The 12093-nt window shown below is 39.3% G+C and overlaps 1 protein-coding gene across 1 annotated transcript in view; it reads left to right on the top strand.

The window, feature by feature from the left end:
- Positions 1-573: 573 nt before the first annotated feature.
- ssr2 (signal sequence receptor, beta) overlaps positions 574-12093 on the top strand; it is a 35473-nt gene continuing 23953 nt past the window's right edge. The window contains exons 1-2 of the mRNA XM_050034046.1: positions 574-711; positions 3097-3257. Of these exons, the coding sequence (XP_049890003.1) occupies positions 3097-3257 (161 nt within the window). The 5' untranslated portion in view covers positions 574-711. The remainder of the gene's footprint in view (positions 712-3096; positions 3258-12093) is intronic.

Here is a 12093-nt window from a genome sequence, read left to right as displayed (position 1 = left end):
ACAGAGGGATGTCGTATGCTGTAAAGCCCTGTGAGGCAAATTGTGATTTGTGATATTGGGCTTTATAAATAAAATTGATTGATTGATGGATCAGGAGAGACACTGCTTATGCATCAAAGGAAATTTGAATTAGAATTATTTAGTTGAATATTTTTTTTATGCCTTATATATAGTTTATGGAGGTAAGCATATGTTTTATATTTTATAACATATTTTGTTATAGATTACAACTGCCTATTTTAAAAAAAACAGTAAAGAGAGCATGATGGAGAAGTCTTTGCCTTTTCGAATGCGTATAAAGCACATGGCACCATTGTGAATTACATGCAAGTTTTTCTTTGATCACAGGCATATTTCTGTTACTCACAAGGGCCTGTTTTCTTTCTACCATATAGTTGGAGGGCCCAATCTCTATGGGCCCCCTTATCCCATGGGCCCCAGCGTAACTGCCCTGCCTGCACTGTCTATATCTACGCCCCTGCAACCATGTAAAAATAGCTTGCATTAAAGGTCCTTTCTGCATTGAAAATGCTCCCCCCTCTATGACCCACCAACAATTAGAGGAAACAGCACCACCTCCCAGCACTAGGGGGCGCTGACCTGTCTGCAGTCCCTCTTTAGTCCACGTCATGCTAACAGCAGCTTTAAGCTTCTGAGCATGCGCCTCGCGAGCTCCTTCGATATCCACGATCCGGAGAGCACCAGTGAACGGTAACAGTCTACGCTGTATTTCTTTTCACTAGAAAAACAGTACTCATATTCTGACTTGTAATTTTAGAATCAGATTCATCAGTGTTACTTGCCCTATGTGTGTGATGTAAACGTAGACAGGACTGTTCTTAAAGCTAACAATTCTGTCACTGCAAGCTAACGTCAGATATGTCTCGTCTTGTCCACGTAAGCGTCTGAAACATTCTGGTTTATCATTTTGACTTTCAGGCGAGTTCTTGTGAATTGTTCTTGTGAAGTTTTACTTCATCCATCCATGAATGCCCTCAACGTTTAGATCAGAAGCGCTTTTATTCTGTTTGTAAGGAACGCTTTAATGAATGGCTTTAAGACTCTCTGGTCCTGTGGAAAATTTGTACCTCAGGTCAATCTGCACTTAACTTAACCTTTAATGAATAAAAGAATAACGAACTGAGGCTCCAGACCTGCAACACCAGGCTTGAGGAAAGAGGGAGATTTTCTAGGGTCAAGTTTTTGATAAATGGCCAAATGTAGCCTCATAGAACCCTATAGCCCAGAGAAACTGAGTAAAAAAAAAAAGCAGGAAGTAAAATTACTTTCAAATAGGTTACTCTTAAATTCATAGCTCACCGTTAAAAAAAAAAAAAATCCATCAAAATAGTTTAAACCTAGTGTTAAAACTAGCCCGTAGTGTCTCTCCTCTCCTACTGGCCATGTTGGGGGTAACTAGTTACTCATTAAATTACAAGATAAATGTAAGCATAACCAGTTACTGAGGAAATTTTTTTTTAATAAATTACAGTTACTAATCCAAATGATGGGGGTTACAGAGGGGTTTTATCTGAATTTATTCTTTACAATAAAGTGTAGAATCTACTGTTCATTCTGTTGCTTTGTGTCTCTTCACAATGTTGGAAAGCCTTCTGTTGGCTTAGTCTCTTCTCATCTTTATTGCTCATTTTAAACACCTGTTAGAAAAATAATTAAAAAGTAATTAAATGTAATACGTTACATTGCTTTGAGCAAATCAAAATAGTTACATTACTTTTCTACACATTGTACATACTAAGAAAACAGAAGAAATCATTTTTGATCTGGGACATCTGGGCAATCATTCTTCACTATTGTTCCAGATCGTAATAAAGTGGTAACACAGTGTCCTTCTCTGCACACAGGGTGCACCCTGTCCCCATGACCAAGTGCATCACAGGTGTGTCAATGGCCATGAAATTACCAAAAGAGTGTTTTCGTTAGCACCCAACGCACTTTGCAGGGCGCACCTGACTGCAGTCTGGCTGCTCTTGTGTGCACCACGTTATGACTTTATTACCATCTGCTGCGCTCAATGATGTCAATAATGGGTACTCCTTTATCTGACATTTTCAGCTTAAATCAGTTACAGTTGCCAAGACATCTATGCATGCTGGTGTGACACCCCTGATCTCTGCTAAACATTATAAATAGCTTAATAAGAGGAAACATGCTAAATGTATAGGACTGTGAGGCCTCTCAAAAGACCAAACCATGGCACTTTTTCTACCACACTCTGTTTATAGCTAACTGTTGGCAAGAAACGGGTTTAAATGAAAGCCTTATTTAAGCAATTTATTGCATAAACATGTTTATTGAACTGCTGGCTAGATTAATTAAAGGTCTAGTCTACTGTGTAGGATTTGGTGGCATCTAGCAGTGAGGTTACAGATTGCAACAATTGTAAGTAAAATTTCTTCCGTGTACCAAGCGTGTAGGAAAACCACAGTGGCCAACGTGAAAATGTGAATGGCTCTTTCTCAAGCCAGTGTTAGGTTTGTCCTCTCTGGGCTACTGTAGAAATAACATGTCAGACTGAGCGGAAGAGGACCCACTCTATATGTAGACATTATCGGCTCATTCTAAGCTAACGAGAAAGCAATTCTTGGTTTCAGGCGAGTATGACATTCAGTGTTTGCAGAAATATGCAGCTGCTGCAGAGGCAAACCTTTAGACCCAGCACAATGAAAGTTCAAGTGTCACTTTTCTGCGCCTGATGTACTGCTGCTCCGTCAGTGCACAGAGAATGTTCCGCACCTTAAGAGTGTGGAGCAATGAATAACTGAACAGTATATATGTTCCAACAGTGCACATATTAAACAGTCCAGCTCCAAAAATAGAAAATCAAAACATTGCAGCCGATGTTTTAATTGTGGCAGGCTGCCTCAAATATTTGAATGTGTTGGAAACCTTAAAGGACAAAGTGAGCCTTCTTCACTTTATAGCCAGATGTATGTGGACACCTAAACATCAGCCAAATACAACCATGTGATGTGAATTTTGGAAGCTGCCTGCAGTGACGTAGGTGTCCACATACTTTGGACCTTATGGAGTGTGTGCCTTTAATAGCATTAACCTGGCCTGTTTTTCTTGCAGATGACAAAGATGCTACCCGTGTTTTTGGTCCTGGCTCTGTTTGGCCTTGGCTCAGGAGAAGAGGGAGCTCGTCTGCTGGCCTCTAAATCCCTGCTGAACCGCTACGCTGTGGAGGGCCGTGATCTGACCCTGCAGTACAACATCTACAATGTGGGCTCTAGGTAAGGACTGTGTTGACTGTGATAATACTCTCCTATAGCTGCTGTGAAGTTGTCAATTGACAGTTTGTGACACAAACCTTTAATTATGTAGGAAAAAATAATGTTTTGGGAGCTGTGAATAAGCTCAAATGGGAGATAAGATTAGTTCAATTCAGGGGCGATTCTAGGATCAGAGGTTTAGGGGTGCTGAGCACCCAGAGAGCTGCCCGGCCAGGCAAGATAAATTTCACTGTTTTGTGCATTTTAACGCAATTTAATTCCCACATTTGTGAAAGAAAAGCACAACACTTTTTGGGAAAGTCTGTGACTAAACCATCAAATCTGATAAAGGTTATTTAAATGCTGAGCCACAGCAAAAGAGGAATGGATTGGAATCATAAAATAAACATATCGTAACCCTAATTTCTGGGGGAAGACAACTCATTTTGATACAGCAGCTCCTCAACATACACATAAACAGTATGTATGTTTCTGGAGTAAACCAGCCCCCTATAGTGAGTACCAAAAATACTAATAAGAATACTAATAAAGTCCTCTATCTGCTCCTCTCTCTCTCTTTGTACTGTCAACCAAAAGGCAAATAACCAAACAATGTGTTTTATATCTAATAAGAGATATAAACTGATACATTGATCCAACTTACAACATCATTCTAGATAGATAGACCATTTGATCTTACCTGAACCTGGCTCTTTTTTTTTTCTTCGAAAAAACAATCTTATATCCATGATGAGGCTGTCTGTCTGTCTGTACACACACACACACACACACACACACACACACACACAAACACAATAGGAGTTATAATGTTAATGGGCATCCAGTCAGTTAGCTAGTCAGTAGCACCTTGGCTTTAATATTAACACATGCACATGACACAACAGCTAGCTTCTCTCATTCCAATTCAACAGAGGACAGTGGTACTGACCACCTGTAATGTTTCCTAGCTAGAAAAAACGTCAGCTAGCTCCTACCTAACAATATAAACAGTGACCTGCGATTAAATGCAGCAAAAATGAGGACGGACAGGTAATGATAATAATGTGTTGGTATTGAGTGGTAGAAGTTAGGAAATGTGCCACAGATCCTGGTTTCAGCCAGGTACTTACACCACTACTGCATATCACCCACTCTGGAAGGGTGCTGGGATTCAATTTACCACCCCCAAAAATGGGCTAGAAACGCCTATGGTTCAACTTGATTGTTTTTGACTCCACGTGAAGCTGTGACACATTTACAGAAATTCAACATGGTAATGTGAAAAAGACACCAAAACTATCAACAGCTGTATGCTAATGATTCATGTGATGCTCTTAGTAAATCTCAAAAATGTACTTTTTACCAGATGGCCTGTTTCTTAATGTATTACCCAGCTAATATAATAATAATAATAGGGCTGGGTATTGTAATAAAAATTACAGTACCAGTACCCATGTTGTGACAGCGATACAAATAGAGTACTTCATTTGGTACCTTTTTTTCCTGCTGTACCATCATGTGAATACAAGCATCCATTTGTGTAAAATGCCAGCAGACACCAGAGGAGTATAGTACAGCCACACTTCAAAACGTTTTGGTGGCATCTCGGCAAGCTGAACTGCTAACTCCATCAAATACACCAGACTTTACTTCACCACACCACAGACTACGGATTGTAGCTGCTGAGATAACATTATCACATTAAAACGAAGAAGGCTTGTGGGAACTGGCTGCAAGCAAAACCGTACAAATAGTCCTTTCCTTTTCTACATCTGGGTACGAAAAGTATGGAATGCAGGGATTGCTTGACTGGAGAAGTTTCAATACTGCTTGGTTCTGGGCTATTACCCTCGATATCCAACCCTACCAACTATAGATGATTATATTGTACGTCACAACTTTATTTAGTGACAGTGTGACAGCTTGCTACAGACTTAAACGGTTAAATAGATATGTATTTTCGGCACAGTTGTCCCGTGCTCAGAAGCAGCTGTTGAAATGCATGAGATGGCAAGATGGTAATAGTATGCTTAAGACACCACAGTAATAATATAGAATCATACCATACTGAGTAGGGGTGTAACGATACATCGATCCACATCGATACATCGATTCATTGATTAACGATCCAATTACATCGATGCAAAATGAAAACATCGATCCATATCGTCATCTTAAAGATACACCTTTATTTTGAAATTCACATAGCACGTCTGTGTCACCATTTTAGTGAACAGGTCTATTTTTATTATTTTTTGTTACAGAAGAATACTGTTTTTCATTTAAATGCCTGATACCTGGAAGAGCTCAGAAATAAAATGGTCAAATCATATTCTAGTTGTTTTTGTGAGTTGATGTAAATGATTGTGTTTGATGGGCATATGATGTTGCGTCATATTGATCGCAGGCTCCTGAATCTAATCGAATTGAAATCGTATCCTGATAGACTTTGTGATATCGGCATCGTATCGTCATCCAAACAAATCGATATAATATCGTATCGTGATGAAGCTGGTGATTTACACCCCTAATACTGAGCCTGTCTGTACAAGGGTTACAGTGGTATACAGGTTTAAAGGTATATTGTGATATGAAAGTTGATGGTTATTATACCATGTATATTTGCTTATTTACGATATTGGAAAAAATACACTTTTTACTCATACTTCCATTAACAAAATGGTTTCAAGTTTGTATTACAGTAATAAAACATTTGTTTAACCATAAATATACCCTCTATTTTCATTCCTTTAAGGGTCCTTCTGACTGATAATAATAGTTGATAATATCAGTCCTTCTGACTGATAATAATAGTAATAACAGTGATATTTTCTGAGACTGTTATCGTGCTGTGAAAAAGTCATACTGTTGCAACCCTAGTGTGTGCGTCCGTCAGTCATAAATTCAACAAGTATTTGAATTATAGACACTGATTTGGTTATTCAATGAACAGTGACCACAATGTCTACAACATGTTAGCAACATTAGGAAGGCTATAGTGTAAATTCTCACCAAATACAAAGAATGAATAATACAAATTGGTAACAGAGGCCCCGCCTTCACCCCCAGCAAATGTTGTGCAAAGCATTGTGGGGATTTTATACACGATAAGGATACACACATGCATCCTTGGTATTTCTCTGAAAGAAGGACTCAGTCCTCGGTGAAATTGGGAAGGATCCTTGACGTTGGAACAGTCCTTTGGCGGGGTTCGATGATGTAGCATCCTTGAAATTCAGCCGTTTGAGGATCCTTCCTTAACTTTGAGAAACACCCAACATCTCAAGAACACCCTAAGGCAATTTCCTCAAATTTGGCACCAGCGTTCACTTGGGGTGCGTCCCAAGTCTCTTATTTTTATAGTGCTACTGCTAGCTCCTCGCTTGAACCGGAAGTCGTTCGAGGTCCACCATCTTCTAGGCCGTCCCAAGTCTCTTATTTGTGCAGCGAGGAGCTAGCAGCAAGCAGCAAGCTTTAAGCAGCAAGCTTTAAGCAGCTACGAGCTAGGATGGTCGAGAGGTTCCTAACAGGAAGTCTTTTTCAGCTTGAGGCCATGACGTGGTTTACGGCTTTGATCAGCGAATGTAGATATGCAGCAGATCCAGCTGTGCCGCCGTCATCAGGAATGGACGTTGCTTCACGTGACGCTACAGTGGAAAGGACGTCTCATGTCTCTTAAACCGACAATGCTCGCTCATCGCTCCTAGCGCTAGCTCCTCACATTTTTTCCTAGGTGGGAGGGGCTAAACAGCTAGCAAAGTCGACTAGCAGTAGCACTAGCAGTAATTTAAGAGACTTGGGACGGACCCTGTGACTCAACAATGAAGTGATTGGATTTTGGTGGTCAAAGGTGAAGGTCAATGTGACCTTGCATCTGTCTCATGAACATGATATCTCAAAACCATCTTAAGGCAATTTCTTAGAATTTGACACAAACCTTCCACTTGGACTGAAGAATTAACTGAGAATTTTGTGGTCAAAGATTAAGGTCAGAATGACCTCACAAAATATGTTTTTGGCCATAACTCAATAATTCTTGCGCTAATTATGACAAAATTTCACACAAATATCTAATAGGATAAAAATAATAAAGTGATGACATTTTACTTCCAAAAGGTCAACTTCACTGTGACATCATAATGTTAGGCATAAAACACTTTTATGGCCATGATTTAGCATCCTAACTCAGGAACAGAAGGAGAGACATCTGGTCAGATATTGAATTGGTGAATTGGTGACAGTAATCTTGGGTGTCACCTTGAAACTGTGTTGATTGAATAGATCTTATGTGCTGCTTGGGGGAAGATGTTTGAAGCATCCATGTTTTCACAGACATGGATGTAAACTGTAAGAGGAACTTGACTGGTGTGCAGAGGCATACAACAGCAGGGCAGTAATTCTAGGTTATTTTGGAAGGAAGGGTCATTTATTTATTTATTTTTCTTACCATTTTTAGGGACCTCGGCCTCTTTGAGGCCGTATTTGACCCCTTAAACATGCTCAAATCCTCACTAAAATTGGGGCGCTTGTCAGGACTGGCGAAAAATTTGATAAAATGAAAAAAATCAACCCCTTCCAACAGGAAGTGAGCTATTTGCCCTTTCATAGTAAGATGTCGTTTTTCAGAAATTCTCTCTATCAAAAAATATTTCCTCCTACACCGTTTATCGTATCGGCTTTAAACTCGCACACATGACAGCTCTACCCCTGGTGAACAATACTTCTGAATGCCTTTGTCATTACTTGAACGGTTTGGATTTTATAAGCGCTCAAAGGTGACTTGACACAAAACCTTATGACGATCTTCGAAAGTAAAGATGAGGGCCAACACATCTATAACTTGCAACTAAGTTCGCATTGTTGACTCCACAAACATAAAAACTATATGTCTGCGTTCGGGGCGAGTGTATCTCTCTGCTGGTATGATCAGATTGACGATTGGATCCACGGTTTGAGAATTCAAGGGAGGAGTTCAAGAGATTTTAATCCCATGTTAAAGTGCTTGGGCTATCACACTGTCTCTCACTCAACTGCATGCAGCTCATTAATCAGCATAACAATGGCTTCACTCTGACAGACACAAGCCTCTGTGTGTGCGTGGTTACAATCTTTAAAGGACAAATTACAGCAGCAGAATCTCCATTTGAAACAGCACCTACACATTATATATTAGTGTTTTCCATCTCTCACATACTACTACAGCCTTTATTACTGATAATACTGTTGCTGCTTTTGTGATTATGACTGTTAAATACATTTTGTAACGTACTGTAATATAATACACACATAGTGCTTAGTAATTGACCTATGGCTAAGCCACACCCCCCTCCACACTTGGACAAACTATCAACATTCAGTGACCGGCGCTATGGCAGGTGTCACAGTACACGGCATTTCGCAGGAGGCAATTGATGATTTTTGGGGACATCGCCATCAAAGACAACAAGTTAAAGTGCCACTGAAGTTAAGGTTTTTGGCTCAGAATATGAGAAAAGGACAACGGCCTTTTTTACCATCTTTACCAAGAGTGTCTCTCCTTTAGTTTGGTGCTACAGTATTTACACTGAATCATTCAGCATTACATTTGCCAACCTTTGTAATCCCTGCAATTACAGATAAATTTGTGAAGCTAAGCTCCAGAAGTTAACGTTAGCTTAACTAGACCCCTTTGGACAACAGCTAACAATGATGTACGATCACCAAAGTACAAAACTAGAACAAAATAGGCTAATGAACTCCCAGCAAACAAGGTGACATGATGAACAACGCAGCTAGGAGCTAACATTAGGCTAACTTTAGCTAATGCTAGCTAGAAATGTTAAAGATAACTTTATTTCTTTCCAGCAAAGTGACAGTATGTTGCCTCAAACACAATTATGACTTACCTTAAAACAGATGTAGACATCATTGTTAAACTTATTCACGTTGAGTTGATGCTGTGGTCTAACGTTACCACACAACTTTATCCAAAGGAGACACTTTTCTCAGTTGAGATGTGGTTTAAAGTGTAAAAAGTACACCTCGTTGCCCAGCCTCTCAGGATACCTTGTGTCGGAGTTGCATGTACCCCATGCACACCATTTGACCATTTTTAAACTTCAAATTTCCGAAAAAGCTCATAAAATGGAACAAAACTGACTTTCTGTAATGCATTTCAATGAACGTCCATGTTTCATGTCTTCTGCAGTTTGGTTTTCAGAAGCCATCAAAGTTCCACTTCCACATCATGTCATCTGCCTTTCCCTAGATAAATTTATAAGGAACAACACTGAATGTTTGTGGGTATTTTTCATCATCACACACACCTGACAGTACACACATTGACCAAACTGACCAGCTGATGTGGCTCATTCCTACAACTTCCTAAATAAATGCCTGACAGCAAAAATATGTAAATACAAGATTTCTAGGTTAAACTCTTTAGCCTCATTTAGAATTTGAATCAAACCTGTAGCTAAAACTGTGCTGCAGCAGTACACAATCAAATACATGTAGCCCTAATCAGTTTCTCTACTGAAATTAACTAGTATTTGTGTCTGCCTGCTGTTACTTATATCCTCACAGCAGCCAGTACACATCAGTCAAGCTTTCACTAGGTCACATGATTTCAAATGAATGTGGATGTGTCGTTTGATCATCAAACATGTCAAAGTTTCATTAGGTCACATGGCTTATGTCTACAACTTTCAAAATATAAGCTCACACCACCTTCATAAGAACCCTTTACTTTTTTTAAAATGAACTTGAAAATGACCACATTCATTTGTTGTACACCTAAGCTCTTCAACAGGTCAAGAGGTTTTAAATTACTTTAAAATGACCTTAAAAGTATTTCCATTTATTTTCATAAAATATTATTTCTCTGAACCATAGACTGTATAAAAATATGGACGTAGTCACCGTGACGTCACCCATTCGTTTCTGAGGAGCGGGTTTGAAGCTCAAAATAGTCGGCTCTGGCCGTCGCCATCTTGGCAGTGCCTGACTCCGCCCAACTCCCGGCCAATCAAAAATGGGCAAAGAGGCGGGCCAAATTAAGCCTGGTTGCTTAAACATGGCCACCTCGCTCGACGCTGCTAAGTTAGCTTAGGTTTACAAGCTAGGCTAACAAGCTACTAGGCTAACAAGCTACGCTACTTTGGCTAGCCCTGTTGTTCCTGCTTGGTGCCAGCTCCTTCACGAAACTTGAGGTAAGTTGAGTTTACCTGAAACTAACGTTATACAACAAATCTTGAAACAATGATTCAGCTGTTACTGAGATTACACAATCTTAAAAAACGCTTCAACGTTTTTAAATATATAACGCTAATTATGGTAATGGTAATGTTACATTTATTTGCAACACTTGATTTTGTCGAGACTTGCAGTAATTTGGCCAGGGTTACAGTGAATCAGTGTAACGTTTATTTAATGCATATATAACAAATAATTTGAAGCAAATCAATTGACCTGAATTTAGATTTTCACGTAACTTTAGTAAGGAGTTGTTTATTTGTATGTCACTTGATTATACTTTGAATAAGATAATGTTAATAAGCTAAGTCCCATTTAATGGTAGTGTTCTTTCTTACCATTAATGTTTTGTTGACACTAAACAAGAAATTCGAGTTAGTAGTTGGATTTGCAGTGTGCATAACGGCTGACATTAAAGATTATATCCTTGCACCCACACCGCTATTGCAAACAGTGCGCATATTTATGATTTTGACACTGATAAAAGTCCGAAGGGGACTGTTATGTATGTTACTGTTATGAACAGTGCATTGCGAGATTATCATCCTCTAGAACATGAAAAAGAAATGTAGAAATTGTGAAAGAAAGGCAATGTTACACTTGTTACAAGATGTTAATTTCTTTCAGTACATCACCGGTGTTGAGGTCATGGCCACTTGTGAAGTCTCCACCACGCCTGCTACACACAGCAGAAACTGTAAGTACCAGTTTTGGCTACTTGACTTTAGACAGCTAATATTACATTGTCTTCCAAGGACAAAAAGAAAGCATTTAAGAGACTGTCATCTATATTTTGAGGTGTTGCCCCCTGTTTTATTTTATCCTACAGATATGGCATAATAGTATTGTCAACAAAAAGAAGCAATTCACCCTTTATAATTAACTTTCTGTTTTTCATTACCTAAAGCATTTATTACATTCATTTTACTTTCATAGGCACAGTGTGGATCATTGATGACAGCTATGTCCGGCGTGGTGCCAGAGAGCTGCAGAGACCTCCAGCATCCTGGCATTAAGATAATATTTTCTTCATTGGCCCAAAGGTGCAGGTGGGAGGCTGGTGGCAATCCAGCAAAGACTGATAAGGCCAGGAAATTTGTTAATAGTGTTATGGCTACATTTGTTCATAGTTTACAGGGTTCAATGCTAAGGTGTTTTTTCACTTGCCCGGTCGGGCAAGTTGGTCAGAGATCTACTTGCCCGAAGTCAGTTTTTACTTGCCCTATAAAAATTGTTTAATTTAAGCGGCTATCAAATAACAAAAACTGCAGTTATTTTTATGTTACGTAATCTTTATTTACACTGTATTTATTAATTAAAACAACATATGTCATGTATTGTAGCTTCATTCCTACACAAAAATGACAGTGTCAGGGGTTAAAGTGAAAATTTTTTCGATCGTTGTCCGTCTATAATTTTGCGCCCTACTTGAGCCATGCCCACCTATTTATTTTTCACCCCTCTCTCCAGTTCTGCTGTATTAACACCGGGTTTAATATATTTTGCTTCCATCTCTCTGCCCTGCTCTACTCTACTTCAACGCTACTTAGCTCTCTCTCTACTCTACCAGTAGACTACCACATCCACCTGTTGCACAAAACGCACACAGCAGTGTTTCCCCTAG

Source organism: Epinephelus moara, chromosome 22 (assembly GCF_006386435.1).
Source record: "Epinephelus moara isolate mb chromosome 22, YSFRI_EMoa_1.0, whole genome shotgun sequence".
NCBI lineage: Eukaryota > Metazoa > Chordata > Actinopteri > Perciformes > Serranidae > Epinephelus > Epinephelus moara.
This window is presented reverse-complemented; position numbering and strand designations above follow the sequence as displayed.